Below are 22,515 nucleotides of genomic sequence, written 5' to 3'. Positions count from 1 at the left end.
TTCTTTTTTTTATTAAGAATTTTAAGATCCAATCAAAGTCCGATCTTCTATCTTTAATATCAGTTTTCATTGTGCACTTACACTTGAAAAATGTTCATATCATTCTTTATTTCAATGTACATATACCTATTATAAATACTAAATAAAGTTACGAATATCTTCTGAATTATTCAATCCAAACTTAACCCTCGACGAAACAACGTACAATCGCGTCTTTTTAATTACTCGTTTTCAGTTTTTGCCTTTTAATACGAGAAACAATACTGCGAACAGTTATCGAAAAATCACTATTATGTACATCCAAGAATGCGGTGAAATTTTTCATTTTAAAGCGAGACAACTCACACGTGGTTGTCTTGACTTTCCACTGCTCGGGGCTACAACCAATTAATGTGATCAATGTTACGAAAAAAAAAGAAATTTGTTCAAAAATATATCTTATTAACTTACAAAATAAAGCTTTTTTGTGTTCTAACTCCTTGGTAAAATTGTTTAACATTTTTTGATAATCTTCTTGTTGCTGGAATGTCGATATCGATTTTTCGTTATATAATAATTTTGAATTTTTTATTTACTTTTTAATTTAACACTAGATTGCCCAAGGAAGTCATTTTGACTGCATTTTAATTTCAATTAGAAAAACAATTATTTATATAATGACACAATTTCTTAGAATTTTGTGACTTTTTGTACAACATATAAATGCGTTTATTAATAATTGTAGTTACCTCTCCCCTCCTTCATTTCCGGTATATATATATATATATATATATGTGTTATACCTATATTGCCCAAAAAAGCAGTCATTTTGACTGCTTGGGAAATTTTAAATAATCAAATCACTCTTATTATTGAATTGAGTAAATTTCTTATATGACCAGATCGACTCTGTATTGAAATAACAGTTTTCATTTTTTTACGATTACCAACACATGATAACATACAAGTACATGATAAATTGTCGATTTGGGCTTACCTAACCCAGACCTAACCCAGATCTAATCCAGATCTAATCCAGACATAACCCAGACATAACCCAGACCCTAGATCTGGGTTAGGTCTGGATTAGATCTGAGTTAGATCTGAGTTAGGTCTGGGTTAGGTCTGGATTAGATCTGAGTTAGCTCTGGGTTAGGTCTGGATTAGATCTGGGTTAGGTCTGGATTAGATCTGGATTAGATCTGGGTTAGGTCTGGATTAGATCTGGGTTAGGTCTGGGTTAGGTCTGGATTAGATCTGAGTTAGATCTGAGTTAGCTCTGGGTTAGGTCTGGCTTAGATCTGAATTAGATCTGGGTTAGGTCTGGTTTAGGTCTGGGTTAGGTCTGGGTTAGGTCTGGATTAGATCTGAATTAGATCTGAGTTAGGTCTGGGTTAGGTCTGGATTAGGTCTGGCTTAGATCTGAATTAGGTCTGGTTTAGGTCTGGGTTAGGTCTGGGTTAGGTCTGGGTTAGGTCTGGATTAGATCTGAATTAGATCTGAGTTAGGTCTGGGTTAGGTCTGGATTAGATCTGAGTTAGCTCTGGGTTAGGTCTGGTTTAGGTCTGGGTTAGGTCTGGGTTAGGTCTGGATTAGATCTGAATTAGATCTGAGTTAGCTCTGGGTTAGGTCTGGCTTAGATCTGAATTAGGTCTGGTTTAGGTCTGGGTTAGGTCTGGGTTAGGTCTGGGTTAGGTCTGGATTAGATCTGAATTAGATCTGAGTTAGGTCTGGGTTAGGTCTGGATTAGATCTGAGTTAGCTCTGGGTTAGGTCTGGATTAGATCTGAATTAGATCTGGGTTAGGTCTGGTTTAGGTCTGGATTAGATCAGAGTTAGATCTGAATTAGATCTGGGTTAGGTCTGGTTTAGGTCTGGATTAGATCAGAGTTAGATCTGAGTTAGGTCTGGGTTAGGTCTGGATTAGATCTAAGTTAGATCTGGGTTAGGTCTGGATTAGATCTGAGTTAGATCTGGGTTAGGTCTGGATTAGATCTGAATTAGATCTGGGTTAGGTCTGGTTTAGGTCTGGTTTAGGTCTGGGTTAGGTCTGGGTTAGGTTTGGATTAGTTAATAATCCAAATTATCTTAACCCTTTGCACTCCTATGTCGAGTGTGATTCGACATCAATTTTGATCTCAGGAGCACCTTCGTCAAGTCTCACTCGACATTCTTTCAAGTCCAAACCAAACAGATATCATACACTTGGAAATTACAAAATACAACAACAGTGTAAATAAAACACTTATTTTAACAGGTAAATTTCAAATAAAACACTTAAAAGCATTGTTCGTCAACTCCCATTCGACATTTTTTCGAGTCCAAACCAAATCATACACTTGGAAATTACAAAATACAACAACAGTGTAAATGAGACCTAACCCAGACCTAACCCAGACCTAACCCAGATCTAATCCAGACCTAACCCAGATCTAATCCAGATCTAATCCAGACCTAACCCAGATCTAATCCAGATCTAATCCAGACCTAACCCAGATCTAATCCAGACCTAACCCAGACCTAACTCAGATCTAATCCAGACCTAACCCAGATCTAATCCAGATCTAATCCAGACCTAACCCAGATCTAATCCAGATCTAATCCAGACCTAACCCAGACCTAACTCAGATCTAATCCAGACCTAACCCAGACCTAACCTTGACGTATTGATAAATTACAGTTTCTCAATAAGCTAAAGTAGTACTTGTTATTCGAATCTTTATGCAGTGATACTTGTTCTAACAAGTTGTTTATTTTATTTCTGCGCCCTAAATTCATAATATTATACCATAATATTAAAAATTAATTTTAAACAAATTTCTTTACACATTATTTATTCTTTCACGATGCAGTCATTTTGACTGCTTTTGGGCAATATAGGTATATACTAAGTTTCAGTCTTTCGAGTGTTAATAAAATTAGCTACCTTCAACGCTTCGTTCCTAAAAACCTCTCGTCGAACCGACAAACTCGAAATTTGATTTTGCAACGTTTTTACCTACCAAAACATGTAAAAGCGCATAAAACTGTAAATTATTTCATTTTTCACCGATAAAATGTAATCTAACCTCTTCCTCCGTTTTTCGAACATCCTTTTTCAAGTCCGACATCAACGATTTGTATCGGTCACGACATGACGACGTCTTTTGCTCTAAATCTGACAAAACTTTCTCCGCACTTTTTATTTCGTAATGCGATTGCTGTAACTATATTTGTCAAGGAAATAATGATATTTTACATTGTTTATCTAAAGAGATTATTATGAAATTATTGTCGCTCACTACACGTTCTTTTTCTGTAAGCTTTTCCGTTAACACTTCTAAATTATCGTCCACGATTTCACGGACCTGAAACGATCGATTAAGTATCGAAAAATGGAGTAATGTAATATACCAGTGATTTGTAACCTTTTATTTATCACGGACCTCTTTTAAACAAGTTTTTGTTGCCACGGCTACCAAAACTTAAATCAAGATTTTATTTGTTACGTGCATTAAATACAGTGAGCGTCAATGTAAAGTTAACGCTTGAAATTTTCAACTTCTCTTTGAAATAATTTAAAAGGTATGAAAGAAAATAGAAAAAAGGTGTATGGTATTGAAAGCTTAATTTGTCTTTTATAAAAAACATATATTTTGTTTAGTAATAATTTAACAATAAGCAAACATATAATGTGAAGAACAAAAAAACTCCCTTCTCCTTGAGTCAATATAAAGTACATATAGGTATTGTGGCGTCGCTTCCCATGCTCGCCACCAGAGGGTTCGCGCTCTCACAAGCGCTCGACTGAGCCCTCGATTGCTACATATGTATGTATATTACGTTCTGCTCAATTAAAAATTATGAAAAAAATCATGGTTATTCTATCGATCGATGTACATATTCAAGAATTTTTTCAGAATTTTTGGATGCAAATTCGATTTTTAAAAAATTCGAAAATATTTTAACCGGCAATTTTTTGTCGAAGTTATCAAGTGACCACGTTTGTTTTTATACAGTATAAAACTCCCAAAAGAATTAGTAATCTCTAATTTTTTCAGATTTTTCAAAGGGGTGGAACGTAGTCAAAAAAATAAAAAATTATAAAAAAATAGTGAAAAAGCTTTATATTGCCTTAATTACTTGCGTGACCATGTTCATATTTTTACAGGTATAGCGTGACATTGTGACTATTAATGCGTAAGTTTTTCAGATTTTTCAAAGGGGTGAAATCTAGTCAAGAAAATAAAAAATGATTAAAAAATGGTGAAAAAGCTTTATATTGCCTTAATGACTTCCGTGACCATGTTCATATTTTTACAGCTATAGCGTAACATTGTGACTATTAATGCGTAATCTGAAAAAATTTCGCATTAATAGTCATAATGTTACGCTATAGCTGTAAAAATATGAACATGGTCACGCAAGTAATTAAGGCAATATAAAGCTTTTTCACCACTTTTTAATCATTTTTTATTTTTTTGACTACGTTCCACCTCTTCGAAAAATCTGAAAAAATTAGAGATTACTAATTCTTTTGGGAGCTTTATACTGTATAAAAACGAACGTGGTCACTTGATAACTTCGACAAAAAATCGCCGGTTAAAATATTTTCGAATTTTTTAAAAATCGATTTTGCATCCAAAAATTCTGAAAAAATTCTCGAATATGTACATCAATCGATAGAATAGCCATGATTTTTTTCATAATTTTTAATTGAGCAGGACAGGAGATATTAAGGATAAAGCAAAAAATGATTTTCACCCTGTAATTACCCCCGTAGAAGAGATACTGAATTGAAACTCTGTGAAAGGGGGTTTTTTCGAACCACCTATCGAGTGGTATTAGACCCTTTGTCTCACATCGCTCTCATTCAGTTTTTTTGGTCACCGTTTATGACCAATATTACTTAATAATCCAAGATTATTATATCTAACAATGACTTTATCACAGCCACATGGCTTCGTTGCACAACTTTAGCAATTTCTCTTAACACATTGACTGCCACGTCACCCATATATGGATGACAGAACTTTTAACAGTGGAACTAAAACAATGATTTCTCAAGTTGAAATGTTAAAGAAAATCAATTTTAACACTTTAACGACCGCTCACACAACATGTGTGTGATGCTGCCGCCGAAGGTTGTTGGCCAGTACCACACTCTTTGTGTGATAATTTATGAATGTAAACAAGCGTGGATATTACTATTGGCTTCGTATTTCATCGCCACGTCTTTGATTTTAGGTAATTATTGCCAATTTTTAATTTTTGATTTTAAACTACAGCGGTGTACCACGTAAATTATGGAACAAATGTCGGCGGTCAGAGATGCCAGAAAAGCACCGCCGGGTGCACACGCATACATGCCAGATACGCGTACGTGAGCTCGTGGAGTTTCGGAAAGTCGACAAAGGCAAACTGACGCATGCCCTCTTTCTCGATTCTCCGAAGCTGCCCGAAGTAATTTCGGATCGCCTCGTGGGAGTCGAGAGAGAAAGGCTCACATTTGCCTTCTCGCTCTAAACAACTGAAATCCGACCTCCCGTCAACGGCATACGATTTGGATTCTCGAGCCGAGATTCTCGACTGCCCAGGCATTTTTACTTTCCGACCTATGTAGGCGCACATAAGCAAAGTACCCATAATGAAAAAAAAATTTTGTAAAATTTATTTTACGGAAATACACGTTTTAAGACCTCCTGATCATATTTTAATTATTGAAAAAAAAGAAATTTTTTTTTATTCCCATGTATGAGCACACATATGTATATTATTAATACGATTTAATATAAATAGCTGAATGAATTTAAATGAAACTTTACATTTAAGTTTTATGTTCTCATTTCAAAGGCGTGTGGACGGATTCAAATACGTGAACACTAAACGTAACGATGTAATTATATTATTTAATATTTACTAACTATTTAACATAAAGAACATAAAAGAAAGACATAAAACGTAAACGTAAAAGATCATAAACGTAAAACTGTGATTGCTCTCGACTAACGTTCGATACAGAGTGACGTTCCTGCAGTCAAAGTCGACCCTTCCTTATTCCTATCTTATAATAATGATCTAAACAAAACGCACGTTCGAGACGCAGTCTCTAAAACGTATTTCAGCTTAAACCTAAACACCTCACTCGATACCTACTCTAGCTTAGACTAAACACTCCTATCGACGCAAACGATAACGGTTCTCCTAGCCACACACATGCACTCCTTACAGATTATACCTCTTGTTTCATAGTTGTTCCGATATATAGGCATAATGTATATAAAATCTTTTAAATGTTTCATATAAATCTTAGGACGAATTAAATTTTATAAACTTTTTCTCTATCTTCTCTAGAAAAGAAAACATTAAATGAAATCTTATACATTACATGCTTACTTAAATCGCATTGAAAACGAATACCACAAATGTTTTAGAATAATGTGCAAAATGTGATTGCGACTTTCGCTAAGACAAATTGAAAACTCGTTTCTAACAAGGAAAAGTTGGAATGGTACCAGGTTTTGGGTTAGGTTTTACTTTGAGATATTATTAAAGTTATTACAGGTACTTATTTTCAGAAATAGAACTATGTTCACCACTAATCAGCGTGGCGTGAGTGATGAGGTCTTTGCCTGCAAGTTCCGAACTTCTTCTGCTCTGCTGGTTCGAACCCTGGTTGAACTTTTTTTTTTTATTTTTTCAATCATACTTTAATCGTACACTAAATATGACATTATATTTTTGTCTGGCCTTCGAATATTTTTTTTTTTAAAGTTAAATTTAACCGATTACATTTAACATATGTTATTTTCAATGTACGAAGTACATGAATCTGGATGGTACTTTTCACAAAAACAGTCAAAACATAAAAATTTCAAGCACCACGTACATTTACTGAAAGTTTTGTTTTCACAGAAATTACAAAATTTTGTATTTAACTCTGATGGAAAGGCCGCTTCATTTACATTGATAAAATGTGAACGATTTTCGGATAGTCGTACCTTGTAACACGTACTTTTTACCTTATACTTCAGGTAAAAAGGGATATAGCTGGGAAAAACAGTTTTATGACATTACCTGCTAACTTATGTTACTGTTCTACAATGAAACGCTATGTTTTGTACCTTTAAAAATATTCGTCTATGTGCTTTTAAAATTTAAGATACAACCCATACTTTGTATTAAACTGGCAAACGGGACCACTTTTCCTTTGTTTCTAGTTAGTTCTATTTAGTTCGTCATAACCAATTGATACGGTTATTTCAAAACAATCGAGGAAAATCATTATTAATTAATTTCTGCAATTATTAATTCTACTGTTTTGTTTATGTTATAAAAGTAAGAACTCTTCTTATTGAAAAATACCACAGCGTGCACAATACTGGTAAAGAGTGGAATCTCATTTTAATTTATTAATTTTCAATCTTAAAGTATTTTGATTTTCAAAAATCGTATTAATAATATACATATGTGTGCTCATACATGGGAATAAAAAAAAATGTCTTTTTTTTCAGTAATTAAAATATGATCAGGAAGTCTTAAAACGTGTATTTCCGTAAAATAAATTTTACAAAATTTTTTTTTCATTATGGGTACTTTGCTTATGTGCGCCTACATAGGTCGGAAAGTAAAAATGCCTGGGCAGTCGAGAATCTCGGCTCGAGAATCCAAATCGTATGCCGTTGACGGGAGGTCGGATTTCAGTTGTTTAGAGCGAGAAGGCAAATGTGAGCCTTTCTCTCTCCACTCCCACGAGGCGATCCGAAATTACTTCGGGCGGCTTCGGAGAATCGAGAAAGAGGGCATGCGTCAGTTTGCCTTTGTCGACTTTCCGTAACTCCACGAGCTCACGTACGCGTATCTGGCATGTATGCGTGTGCACCCGGCGGTGCTTTTCTGGCATCTCTGACTGTATTACATACTTTAACTTACTACTAATAATAAAGGGTTTTTGTGAAATGGAAACATATTTTTTATAGAAGACAAATTGAGCTTTCAATACCATACACCTTTTTCCTGTTTTCTTTCATAGCTTTTAAATTATTTCAAAGAGAAGTTGAAAATTTCAAGCGTTTACTTTATATTGACGCTCACTGTATGTACATATGTATAATGCGTGTCATAAATATACCAATCCATCTATATTTAAGTATTTCGATAATTTAAGAAAAGGTTATGACGACGTGTCATTCTAGAGTAATGTATAATATTATTTAACTAATTGAAATAAAAAAATTATGACACTTTAGTGCATACAACAGAAATGGTTACATAAAAATAAAAATAATTTTCAAGCTATATTTCATTCTTTTGTTTTCCTATTATATGTCTTATTTAGCGTCCCTCGGAGTCCATTGTGTGATTTAGGTTAATAAAATTTGTAATATATACATGTTATTAAGTTTGAAATAGAAAATGCTTTTTGGCAAACATCTGTTAGATAGAGAAATAGTCACGATTGAAACTTTCCGTAAGAAAGACACTACATAGGTATGATGTAGCAAAAAAAATTGGTCTTTCAAAAAGGGCAATTGCCGATTACATTATTAAAAGACGTAATCATGGACAGAGGAAGCATCCAAGGGTATATTCCTAGCAAACGGCCCGTTCAACAATCATTCCCAATCATGGTAATTTTTCACAGTGATTCGTGATTCTTCGTGATCGCTTTTGATTGGTAGGGAGCGTTCTTTTCACTTTTCACGAATTATGCCCTTAAGATATGCAATTAAGCAGACTTTTTCATTGCTTGGACTATATTACTATACAATTTAAATTTGGCGCATTTGTAGTTCTTTAAATTTCCACTGAGGGGAGTCAGCGGAACACTAACGATCACAGTTAACGTGAACTGCTACTAAAACGCCATCTGTCGGATCACGGCCGCGAATGGAGTTTAATCACGAGCGTGATCGTGATTTTGTGATCACTGTGATAAATCACTGTTAGTGATTTTGCACGCCATCCCTAGTGAGTAATGCACCCGATGCTGAATCTGGCCTCTTTGATCGCAGTCGCCAATCGATCGGGGTATTATATGACATTTGAATGGTCATTGTTTCTAATATTCGGATTCGGATTTCTAATAAGTTTTGCATGACATCTCATGCTTGCTTCACTATGCATTTTATAGTTTTTATATCCATTATAAACTATTACTTAATTCTAATTTTCTAACTTACTATAATCCGACCTCAAGAATAAGTGAAGCTTCCGTTCTAAGTGTTTTCATTCATTGTTCGAGTTACGGACGTAACGTCAACGTAACACCATAAAACATGTTGGCGTTGCGCGCCAATGCAAATAGATATCAATAATGTGTTCGAATAATGTATCAACGAAACATTAGTACGTTATAATTTCGTATTTTTGTTATAATTTCATAGTTAAGAGTCTATGTTTGTATAACGTTTTTTCTTAATTTTGTTTATACGGTATATTGGCAAAGTTTTGTCCTGTTTCATTTTAAAAAACCATATCGTGTGAGCAGGATATAATAAAATTGTCGAGATATTTCGATTCTCGAACCGATACTGTAAAACGATCGTTCTAAATGAAAACTGCGCCTACATAGGTCGGAAAGTAAAAATGCCTGGGCAGTCGAGAATCTTGGCTCGAGATTACAAATCGTATGCCATTGACGGGATGTCGAATTTCAGTTGTTAACAGCGAGAAGGCAAATGGGAGCCTTTCTCTCTCGACTCCCACGAAGCGGTCCGAAATTACTTCGGGCAGCTTCGGAGAATTGAGAAAGAGGGCATGCGTCAGTTTGCCTTTGTCATTTGGAATCGTATGCCGATTATCGCGAGATCGTATTTCAGCTGTTACAAGAGCAAGAAGGAAAGACTCACATCAGCGTTCTTTATCGTTTTCCCGAAATTGTGCGAAGTGTCGAGCTCACGTACACGTGGCTCGTGCGGTAGTATATTCCTGCTATCCCCACTACTCCGTTAGACGCTAAGGAAGTTCGACGTCACTATTGTCGATTACGATCATGGACATAGGAATATAGGGACGGAGCAATAGTTGCGACTGTGGGCGAGGGGAGTGAAGCAGCTTTGCGGGGGGAAATCACGGTCACGTGGTACTCTCTGGTGCCGCATTAGTGATTGGTGCTATCCTAAATGCGCGAAATTTAAAAATGAAAGCTTTAGTTTCTTTAGAATTATAAATGTACGATAGAATATTTTTAGTAAACCAGAGACACAAAATGTTTTATTTATAAATCAACATACTGAAATGTTAATGGTGATTGAGATGTCAGAATTAAATGGTTAAAAGTTTGAATCTATAGATATGAAAAATCTTTATTACTTTCGTTTGATATTTAAATTTGCAACTACGCAATGAATTCAGTACGGTTTGCATTATTATTTGATGAGATCTGTCAATAAATAAAACATGACTATTTAGGAATAGATAGATATAACTACAAGGTTATCTTTCACTTTTTTCGACTTAAGAATATGATTTAACGAATTTTGCAACATATAACTTGCCATCGTAGAGTTAAATATTGGTCATAGTCTTATAATGCAATATTAAAATTTTTATTATAAAATGTTAATCTAATTCTCTAAATATTGGTAATTTATCCTTTAATAAATTATACAACTGTTAATATCTATTTTTCTATTGCATAAAGAGATTAGGGTGTATTATCAATCATTTTCATAACAATTCCTTCTTTCAATTTTATTATATATTATATGTACAATTATTGGCCATTAAACAAGATAAGCTTATTAAACACCTGTCTTTTTTAGAAAAAAAACTGTATAATTCACTGACGCTACTGCTCACAGTAATACCAGTCTACTCTTTCACTGCCTTTTACACTGCTTCTCACTCACTCTTACTCGACGAGAATAAGATTGCGCTTGCGCTATCACAACCAATCGCCAATGCGGCATCAGAGTACCACGTGACCATAGTTTGCAGCTCCCCGGAGCTGCTTCGCCCCCCTCGACCATTGCTCCGTCACTATATTCCTATGTCCATGATTACGATGCGCTCAATATGGCCGATCTGGCCACACTGGTGGTTGCGCTTACTAGCGAAGGTGGCAGCACCGCGGAATTTCCCAAGGTTCTAGGTCGACAGCGTGACCAGCCAATGGTCGCTTCTCCTTGCATCTAAGACCCTTGGGGAACTCAGGGTTTATGACACTAGGCGATTCACCATCGGGGCCGTTAACAAATTCTTACTACGGACATGCTTTTTAAATGCTCTAATTACAGAAACGGCTTTCTCACAGACAGCTTCGCTTTTTTATACTTGTACGGCTAGCCGCTACAAAGATAATGAAGCAATTCATAGATCAACCCATACTTTACTCTGGCTTCTAAAATAAATATTTTGTAATAATCAACAATTTTCAAACATTCATGAATTAAAACTTGTGATTATTGAAGGTTGGAATAATATAGTTGAAAGTATTATAAAAAATCTTCTTGCCAGTATACAAAATTGAATGTTTGATATATTCTGTGTTAGGAGGAAATCTAATGAATTATTAAATTTTTGTTTTTGTACGTAAGATTTGAATTAAAATGAGTTTTTTTAAAATTCGTGTACTTATGAAATACTGATAAAATAGTATTGAATATTGATTTCTATGGGGCTATTTAGCAATGTAAAGTACTATCATGAAATTCCTTAAATTTTCAGGAGTTGGTACACTTATGATACGCACTGTATATTCAAAATACAACCTTCAAACTCGGAGGAAGAATTATTGTAAATAAAAAAAAATACAACCGCAGCGTTAAATGTGCGTCCATACAAATAAATATCACGTGTATTTTCAATGATTTACTTGCGTATGCGAGGACTTTGCGACCCCAGAGGTCCGCGAATTATAGGTTAAGAACCATTGCAATATAGCAACGCTTTGGTTAGCAATATATTTTTATTAAAAAATGATGTTTATAACTGACTTCAACTGGGAGTTCGGCTTCTAAGTTTTTGCTGTCAGGTGCGATCTGTGATAGACAATTTAAATTATTCAGTTGCGACGTGTACGATCTTGTGACATTACGAATATAGGAACGGTATTAAACTTACGCATTTTCTTAATTCCTCCGTTCGAGTTTGGTACTTCGTCGTATCATTAGTAATATTATTGGTTAGTTTAAAATACACGCATTTATAAAGAATAAAATAATATTCTTACCATTATCATAAGAAACGTGACGACGCAGTACACGACAAATACAAAAATACAGAATATTTCAAAGCTGTAAACAGCCAGCAGTACAAACCACATTACGAAAGATTTTTTACACTAATTTTAACAGGAAACGCACAAATTTACTACGAATATTATTTTATCAATAAAAATCGAAGATCGTGATGAACAATTAAAATGAATAACCAGATCGGAGATACGAACGCAGTTTTCATTTAGAACGATCGTTTTGCAGTGTCGGTTCGAGAATCGAAATATCTCGACAATTTTATTATATCCTGCTCACACGATATGGTTTTTTAAAATGAAACAGGACAAAACTTTGCCAATATACCATATAAACAAAATTAAGAAAAAACGTTATACAAACATAGGCTCTTAACTATGAAATTATAACAAAAATACGAAATTATAACGTACTAATGTTTCGTTGATACATTATTCGAACACATTATTGATATCTATTTGCATTGGCGCGTAACGCCAACATGTTTTATGGCGTTACGTTGACGTTACGTCCGTAACTCGAACAATGAATGAAAACACTTAGAACGGAAACTTCACTTATTCTTGAGGTCGGATTATAGTAAATTAGAAAATTAGAATTAAGTCATAGTTTATAATGGATATAAAAACTATAAAATGCATTGTGAAGCAAGCATGAGATGTCATGCAAAACTTATTAGAAATCCGAATCCGAATATTAGAAACAATGACCATTCAAATGTCATATAATACACCGATCGATTGGCGACTGCGATCAAAGATGCCAGATGCAGCACCGGGTGCATGACTCACTAGGGATGGCGTGCAAAATCACTAACAGTGATTTATCACAGTGATCACAAAATCACGATCACGCTCGTGATTAAACTCCATTCACGGCCGTGATCCGACAGATGGCGTTTTAGTAGCAGTTCACGTTAACTGTGATCGTTAGTGTTCCGCTGACTCCCCTCAGTGGAAATTCAAAGAATTATAAATGCGCCAAATCTAAATTGTATAGTAATGTAGTCCAAGCAATGAAAAAGTCTGCTTAATTGCATATTTTAAGGGCATAATTCGTGAAAAGTGAAAAGAACGCTCCCTACCAATCAAAAGCGATCACGAAGAATCACGAATCACTGTGAAACATCACCATGATTGGGAATGAACGTGATCGAGTCACACGAGTGATTCAAAAGTGGCTGTCACACCATCTCTATTCCCTACCAATCAAAAGCGATCACGAAGAATCACGAATCACTGTGAAACATCACCATGATTGGGAATGAACGTGATCGAGTCACGAGTGATTCAAAAGTGGCAGTCACGCCATCTCTACTCCCTACCAATCAAAAGCGATCACGAAGAATCACGAATCACTGTGAAACATCACCATGATTGGGAATGAACGTGATCGAGTCACGAGTGATTCAAAAGTGGCAGTCACGCCATCTCTATTCCCTACCAATCAAAAGCGATCACGAAGAATCACGAATCACTGTGAAACATCACCATGATTGGGAATGAACGTGATCGAGTCACGAGTGATTCAAAAGTGGCAGTCACGCCATCTCTATTCCCTACCAATCAAAAGCGATCACGAAGAATCACGAATCACTGTGAAACATCACCATGATTGGGAATGAACGTGATCGAGTCACGAGTGATTCAAAAGTGGCAGTCACGCCATCTCTATTCCCTACCAATCAAAAGCGATCACGAAGAATCACGAATCACTGTGAAAAATCACCATGATTGGGTATGAACGTGATCGAGTCACGAGTGATTCAAAAGTGGCAGTCACGCCATCTCTACTCCCTACCAATCAAAAGCGATCACGACGAATCACGAATCACTGTGAAAAATCACCATGATTGGGAATGAACGTGATCGAGTCACGAGTGATTCAAAAGTGGCAATTCACGCCATCTCTACTACTCATGCATGCCAGATCACGCGTATGTACGTGAGCTCGTAGAGTTTCGGAAAATCGACAAAGGCAAACTGACGCATGCCATCTTTCTCAATTCTCCGAAACCGCCCGAAGTAATTTCGGATCGCCTCGTGGGAGTGGAGAGAGAAAGGCTCACATTTGCCTTCTCGCTCTAAACAACTGAAATCCGACCTCCCGTCAACGGCATACGATTTGGATTCTCGAGCAGAGATTCTCGACTGCCCAGGCATTTTTACTTTCCGACCTATGTAGGCGCACATAAGCAAAGTACCCATAATGAAAAAAAATTTTGTAAAATTTATTTTACGAAAAAATTAAAAAAAAGAAAAAACTAAAATCAAATAAACAAAATCGTATAAATATAATTTTTCAGCAACGGCCAGGGGGGTGGAAGGCCTCGCCGGTGTTGCCTGGGGGGTTCGATCCTTGATTACTGAAACAAATGATCGACCAAATTAAATACGTGCGTGCACGTAATGTAAACACGCTCGTCAGCTGTTCGACTCGCTCTCCTAGCGACTATCGGTGCGCTCGGAGGGGGAGATCAGCTGTCGTTTAGCGTAATCTAGTGGACTGTATTTCGTTATTCGCGGATAGTTTTTTATTTAAACTATCGACGAGACTTTTGCCCTGAACAGATGAGACTGGACTCGATTCCGTCGGGGGCTCTGCGATGCCACGGACGGGTCACCAAATGGAGGTCGTAAGGCTCCAAGTGAGTGGGTCCCGTGAGCACGTTCACCGTGTTGGTGACGTATAAACGTCGCGCGAGGCGTGTTTTTCCTGCTACACTTTATATCTACTGTACAGCGACCGTTAATATCGGGGACTGCACAGTAAGCGAATTTATACAGAAAAACCTCGGGCTGGTCCAACCGCACTATAAAGCCTACCCGGCGACCGTATTCACGGGGACCGTATGTGGTAGGCGGCGTGACGGAAGGGAGGCGCTTTGAACCCGAACTCCGCCGTTGAGTGTACGGTCGACTCGTACACTGACGGGTTTTCGGAGAGGGTTCGCAGTGGCCTTTACACGGTAAACACTCCACGAGGCGGTACCGAACTATCGGTAGGACCTTTGGGAGGCTCCGAAGCCGTATAGCTTTAATGGGATTCTGGGTGCTTGCACCCTGAGGCCCTTACGTCGCGGTCGCGGCAACGACTGCAACGTACAATCACTTCCTCGCGCTCGCGGTCGCGTCACGCGCGGCGTGCACTACGACCACTTATGCGTTCGGTTGATTGTTTGTTCGAAATCTCTAATCGCAGCAACGATGAGAATTCTTTTACCGAAAGTCCAACATTAATTATTGCAGATAAGCGTTTCGCTTGTTCTGCGGAGCGCGTACTGAAGGAGCGAGATCTTCGGGGATCTGCTCCCGTTGGCAGTCGGCTCGTGAATAATCGAAAAATTCGTCGAGCATCGACAGACGAAGACTCGGTCGTGCCTTGTCGTCGCGACGTGGCGCTGTCGAGTCCGACCGTCGATCTCGTTTCAATAAATCGTATGGTTCTCTCTCTCGACGCTGACGTCACTAAGCCGTTTAAATGGCGTTTGAAGCGAATCTTCGCGTGAGGTCGGCGTACGAAAACACGTAAACGGCCGCGGTTTTAAACTGTCGGTGCGCCGAACGAACTCGGCGACCGCGTAACCTTCCGAAGTGTCACGTACACAAACAGATACGGGAATCGCGGTCGAGATTTATTCTTTCCCGGACGAACGCGATTTTAAATATATTTAACATATTTAAACAATTCTGAAAAAATTTTCTGACCAAGAGTAACTAAGGTCCACCTTAGTGCACACCGTTACGTGGTTCGGAATAACGTCATTTTCCCCATTATAAATAAACATATGTAAATATCTAACAAACATTGTTTTCAAAAGTTCAAAACATTTTCTGTAAAAAATTCATGAAAATACCGCTTATTTTAGGCCCGTCGAGGTGCTTAAACCCTTAAGTTGTAGAATTTCATTGCCATATATTACGAAAAAGGGTGAAAAGCGGAATCAAAATGAAGAAAAACCCAACGATTACAGATAACATTGTCGGAAAAAACTTTCCATGCAGGCATTCTGAATCGTAACCTCAAAGTATTTACTTCGAAAGTTTAAAGGAAGTTTTAGTTTCCGTCAAGCAATGATACTTCTTTTATATGTATATTTATAATCAACAAAGAAAAAAACTGATTGTGATTGTCTCGAAAAGAATGTTATTGATCAAAAGTGGATAAGTAAAAAGTAAAATTCCTCTGTACGTACTACGAATATTTTGCTTAGTGGCTTATTAATTACCTTATTTCGTAATTAGAACATAAGAAAATTTAAATATTAGTTTTATTTTAAAAGCACTTGAAAATTTTCAAAAAAGTCCGACGATAATTAGCCGTTACGCAGCGCTGTCTCTAATCTCGATTGTCGCTCTCTATTTGATGAACGCCATGCTCTTTCTCTCTCTACTCTGACGTCATAATGCTAGATACTTATTTCGAACAGCGTTTAACCGATCGTCGCGTGATTTTCCCAAAAAAACGCGTCAACTGCCCTTTTTTCTAAAATTGTTCGCGGAACAATTAGAACAAATAGACAACGGAATTTGCATTCGAGTATATCTTATAAGATTGTTATAATAACTCGTGATAACTCTATTATAAGATTGTATAAATAACTCGTGAATGTATCACCGTCGGCAAGGTGACATAAAAGTTACGAATATCAACAAACGAAGGAAATTGAATGGTAAGAACAACCGTTTAAGTTTCAAACGACAAACCGTGTTGATTTCCACCCACCCCTTGTCCCTAGTGCGAAAACAAAGAGTGGGGAACACCTGTGCTAAAATCTCGTTCGCACTGAGGGAACAATGCTCAGTTAGTTGCTAATACTCAACATGAGAATAAGTGCCCCGAGTGAGACGAGTTCCATCGACGCTCTAATCGATGCGGAGATCGACGACAAAGGGCTCGGTCTCCAATTGGAGGAGAGCGGCCGAAGTACAGCGGAAGAGGTGAAGTGCACGCCCCCATCGCCCGCGGTTCAAACAACCGAACCGACGGAGTTGATATTCGACCTGGGAGGTCACAACATCAATCCGGATACCGGCCCATATTCCTACAACTACCAGGAGGTACAGTTGTCGGGTACCCGGAGGAAAATATGTCTTCCGATGGATAGACCACGGACAGTTGTCCTCCATTCTGAGATTGGACCGAAAAGGTACACAGAGAAAGTCAAAGCGGTCACGAGAAGCAGCACCGTCACAGGTGACCGCAAGAGGGCAACCACGGCGGAGTCGCAGAGGTCCTGCGCAGCGCCACGAGGACTTGGCAAGGATAGTTATAGAACAGCTGGTCCAAACGACGCTGCGGATACTGCGAAATGCCGGGTCGCCACCCACAACGTAAGTTATCTACATAACTCCTTAAAACCAGTACACATCTCTCTCGACTCATGTATGGGAACATTCCTAGCAAACGGCCCGTTCAATGATCGGGGTGAGTTATACGTCATTCGATTCGTCTAATTCAATACATTATTGATATGCATTTCATTATCTGCGGAAATTCGTTATTTTTTTACAAACTTGTCGTAAAGTTACAGTAAAAAAGTAAGGTTAGGTACATTTTTTGACAGGTTCACAGATAGAAACAAGTGACTATCGTTGCTATGTTCATATTACAAATTATAAATGATTGATCTAATTTGATAATGCTACATTGTCAAATGGGGATTTGTAGAATGCGTATGCATAAAAATCATTTTGTTACGGATAGACTTTGCATGAGTCGGTCAGGTAGACAGTATGTGCCGCAACAATTCCCCTCCCCAACAGTGTTTACGGGTAGAGAATATAATAAATTACTATTGTATGCAGTGCGTTGGATTAACTTTTTTTTATTATTAAATTTCATTATCATCTAGGTCTGGTATATTTTGGTTTTCCGTAGAATCAAATGAAATTTCTGCAATTTCTTTTAATAGCTGGTTAAATAAATCATCCTTTCCTTGCTTGGAAAATTTGTAAAATTGTAGTGGCTTAACCCTTTGCGGTCGGTTTAAATTTGGAGATTGTTATCGTACTGGTCGGAATTAATTTCCATCGATAAAGCAAGGATACATAACACGCAAGTTTACGATGTATAAACGAGTTTTAGTAATTCTTTTGTGAACTTTAGATATATCTTTATTCAATACACTCATCTTGTGATATGTTTTCGTATAAAAATTATGTTTTATAATTCTCCTTCGTGTGATATTTTTCAAAACACTCTCCAACATGCAGGCCAGGTTTTCGAGTGCATGTATCGCATTTTGGGGAATTATTTTGGAATATTTAAAAAAGAGAGAATGTCTAATTACTGTTAAATACAATTTATAAAATATTCTTTGGAATTCTACAAGGTATCGTCGAACGTTGTTGATTTCACTACGTTCAAAAGACGACTGACTCGCCACTGCGTCTTGCATGACGAGTTACAACTTTTGTGTACATTAGATTACGTTATCTCCAATTGATGGAGCATCGTATTGGTTCGTGAATAGGTTCTTTAGGCATTGAGGTTCGTATAGGAAGAGTGTAAACTGATACATGAATGCATACAGTATACGATTCGTATAGTTCCTTGCTGTGGTGGCTGAGAGCAGACATACGACCGGAACGGTAAAAAGACTTTGGTGGCTGAGAGTAGACATACGACCGCAAAGGGTTAAATACCCAATGAAATTATCTTTTTTGCTAAAAATAGAAAATTTTATGGTATTATATGTTACAGAAAATATTAAAAAACGTGCAAAATTACAAATACTAACCGACAATATTCAGGCAAAAAGTGTTTACTATGCCTCCGCGTAGTTTCTATCGTATTTATATGAGCGCCTGTTTCTGAGTCTTTGAAATGTAAGCTGTGATTTACGGTAAGATGTTTGTACCCCTCTTTCTCTAAGATGTTAAAGGCTTTCCAACAATCTGAAATAATTGTTGTGCCAGGCAACACCCATTGTTTAATTATTGAAAGCAGGGACTCTGTGCCCCTACTTTCAACAGGCACCAGGAATATTTTTCTACTTCCTCTTTCTATGCCTCCAAAAACCCATTGTCTCTCTACACGATGACCTCTGTGATATTTTCTTTGTCCGAACTTAGATTCGTCTATTTCTACTATTTTGCCTGGTCCGCCAACTACTTCGCATGAATGTTGTAGCCAATCAGTCATAACTTGTTTTACAAAATAATTCCATTGAGAAACAGTATTTTTATTCAATTGTAATTCTCGTACAATCTGATATTGATCAAAATTATGGACTAACATGTAAGTTAATTTTAATACCATTTCATAAGAAAGCTTTGTTTTTGAAAACCATGATCTACGATTTACACATATTTTTACATCACAAGTTCGCTTTCGTTTGCAAGCACTAAGAGATGCTGCAATTGTTTTTCTACAACGTCAATTTTCATTGTCTAATTTCATTACGTTTCCACACTGTGGACAATTAAGATTTTTGGCAGTCAACTTTTATCTTGCAAAAATTTTAATAAAGCTTCTTTATTTTTACAAAATTCGTGCAAATTAAATAAGGTCCACACTTCTGGAACTACTAATTCTGTCATTTTTATAGCACGGTTGAACAAAATTCACAAAGTACAAGAAACAGAAGAAAATCCGAAATGACAGTTGAAACAAATGATTACTGAAACAATTTCTGCTTTTCTTCTGTTTCTTGTACTATCCGCAATGTGAAAATGTTATGAAAATTGGCAATGCAGGATAACTATTCCAGGATCTGTCGATCAAACTAAACGTAAAAGACATTGTAATATAAAGATATAACTTGTTTTACAAAATAATTCCATTGAGAAACAGTATTTTTATTCAATTGTAATTCTCGTACAATCTGATATTGATCAAAATTATGGACTAACATGTAAGTTAATTTTAATATCATTTCATAAGAAAGCTTTGTTTTTGAAAACCACGTTCCACGTTTTACACATATTTTTACATCACAAGTTCACTGTCGTTTGCAAGCACTAAGAGATGCTGCAATTGTTTTTCTACAGCGCCAATTTTCATTGTCTAATTTCATTACGTTTCCACACTGTGGACAATTAAGATTTTTGGCAATCAACTTTATATCTTGCAAAAATTTTAATAAAGCTTCTTTATTTTTACAGAATTCGTGCAATTTAAATAAGGTCCACACTTCTGGAACTACTAATTCGGTCATTTTTATAGCACGGTTGAACAAAGTTCACAAAGTACAAGAAACAGAAGAAAATCAGAAATGACAGTTGAAACAAATGATTACTGAAACAATTTCTGCTTTTCTTCTGTTTCTTGTACTATCCACAATGTGGAAATGTTATGAAAATTGGCAATGCAGGATAACTATTCCAGGATCTGTCGATCAAACTAAACGTAAAAGACATTGTAATATAAAGATATTTGCAGAGCAAAGAACGTGGTTTTCTAAAGACAAACTCAGCTATAGATGTTTTAAAATTAACATATATACTAACATATAATTATGAGCAATGTCATATTATTATGTAACTAAAATTAAATAAAAATACTTCACAGCAATTGGAAGGGTAGAGTAGATTGTCGAGATTGATGAATCAACATTTTGTCATAGAAAATATCACAGAGGTCGCTTGAAAATTAATCACAGCGTCAGTTTTGAAGATCCCATTACCGATGCTTACACGAATTAAATTGAAACCACTTGGAGGCATGCTACACATTTTTTAATCTTTTTTATAACATATAATACTATCGATATTTTATATTTTTAAGAAGAGTAACTTCATCGAATGCCTGAGCCATTATGTATTTAGTAAATATACCTAATATAAAAATGGTGATTTATTCAATGAAATATTAGCAGAAATAGTAGAAATTTCATTCAATAAATGTTTAACAAATTAGCATTTGACTACCTAGCATTTTGAACAGAGTAACGACAGTCACTTGTTTCCACCTGTGGACTTATCAAAATATACTTAACCTTACTTTTTTACTGTAACTTTACGACAAGTTTATAAAAAAATAACGAATTTCCGCAGATAATGAAATGCATATCAATAATGTATTGAATTAGACGAATCGAATGACGTATGACTCACTCCGATCATTGAACGGGCCGTTTGCTAGGAATATACAATATACCCATATCTGTGCTGAAGTACCACATCTCTTAGTTCGAGAACGTTTTCTCGGTCACGAATTTTGTTATTTATTTGCGTACGTGACCCCCAAGAGACAATTCTGTTACGCGAAGAATAGAATTAGCAAAACGGCAGCTGACGTGTTGTTTTCGATGAAAGTTATTGAATAAACACAACCATCGGTTGAACGCCGTCGAAAAGAACATTCAAACTTGCGTAAAATGCGCGGGTAAGAGGCACCACCTTGGCCCTTTTCACGATAGGCTAACCGTTGTTCTATCGGCGTTTGAAAGTTCCAAGGAAATTTTGCGTTTGATTCTTCTCTGTTACAATCGTCAGTGTAACGAATAGAAATGCTTACTTTCAAATCTACGCGCTTGTCACCGAACGTTTCCTCGATTATCATAAACCATAGCACAAGAACGGATACGGATAACATATTATACCGGTGTTGACACATCGTCGTTTTGTTTGTTTCAGAAGATAGAATGGTGCGTTGAACTGAAACCAAAATAAACGTCTGTTCTTTTAGAACGGAATAAAATAAAAATAAAACGTGTTAAAATTTACTTCCCTTCACTTCCGATTCCCTCATATTCGAGCCACTGTTCAGAGGCGCAAGTCCGTCTTTTAAATGATATCAATTTATTACACAGAATCAAATGTATTTGGCCAATATTTTAAGTTCACTTTATTTTTGGCTCGTTTATTGTTATGGTTAGAGCTGTTGCTTTTTTCTTTTGCAGAATTGCGTAAAAATACGCGAAAGATAAAGGAATAAGACTGTTTAATTATATTTAATATTTATTTATACAAAACACGTGTGTCTTTAACTAGTAACGCTTGCGGAACTGATCTAGTCTTGATCGAATGTCTTAAAAATCTGATCGACATTCCTGCTCTTTTATAGATCACATAATTAATTAAAATGTATATAAAATTTATATATTTATAATCATTTTATAATACAATTATTTTGAAGACATTACGAGACATCTTACTCGATATGGCGAACATAAACGTATAAATTAACAAATCCCAATGATGTATATTTTATAAATGTTTCGATGGAAGATAATTAAAAAAATAATTATATCTCTTAGAGATTTAAGTGTATTTCGATAATTACTTCAAATTACTTAACTAAGATTTATTTCAAATTACTGAAATTAACTTTTGATGTATCTCTTATATTCCGAAACTTTTATTTACAATTTACTAAAAATAACACACGTTGTTGTAAACTTATATGAATAAATA

General features: G+C 36.2%; 2 protein-coding genes across 2 annotated transcripts; one reads left to right on the top strand and one right to left on the bottom strand.

Annotated features, from left to right (window-relative positions):
* Positions 1-195: 195 nt before the first annotated feature.
* On the bottom strand, positions 196-12,225 carry LOC122403702. Its single transcript, XM_043407396.1, has 8 exons — positions 12,133-12,225; positions 12,024-12,056; positions 11,897-11,941; positions 3,260-3,325; positions 3,047-3,184; positions 2,905-2,976; positions 451-520; positions 196-377 (listed from the first exon to the last, which is right to left on the bottom strand). Exons 1-8 carry the CDS (start codon positions 12,223-12,225, stop codon positions 322-324), a joined length of 573 nt encoding a protein of 190 aa, XP_043263331.1. The 3' UTR covers positions 196-321.
* A 4,752-nt stretch (positions 12,226-16,977) lies between these two features.
* On the top strand, positions 16,978-21,821 carry LOC122403704. Its single transcript, XM_043407398.1, has 2 exons — positions 16,978-17,487; positions 21,736-21,821. Exons 1-2 carry the CDS (start codon positions 16,978-16,980, stop codon positions 21,769-21,771), a joined length of 546 nt encoding a protein of 181 aa, XP_043263333.1. The 3' UTR covers positions 21,772-21,821.
* The last annotated feature ends 694 nt before the right edge of the window (positions 21,822-22,515 follow it).

This window comes from Colletes gigas, unplaced genomic scaffold, assembly GCF_013123115.1.
Source record: "Colletes gigas isolate AHSC1104 unplaced genomic scaffold, ASM1312311v1 Colletes_gigas_Sc00070, whole genome shotgun sequence".
Classification (NCBI taxonomy): Eukaryota; Metazoa; Arthropoda; class Insecta; order Hymenoptera; family Colletidae; genus Colletes; species Colletes gigas.
Note: the sequence above shows the minus strand (reverse complement) of the source record. Positions and strands in the feature narration are given on the sequence as shown.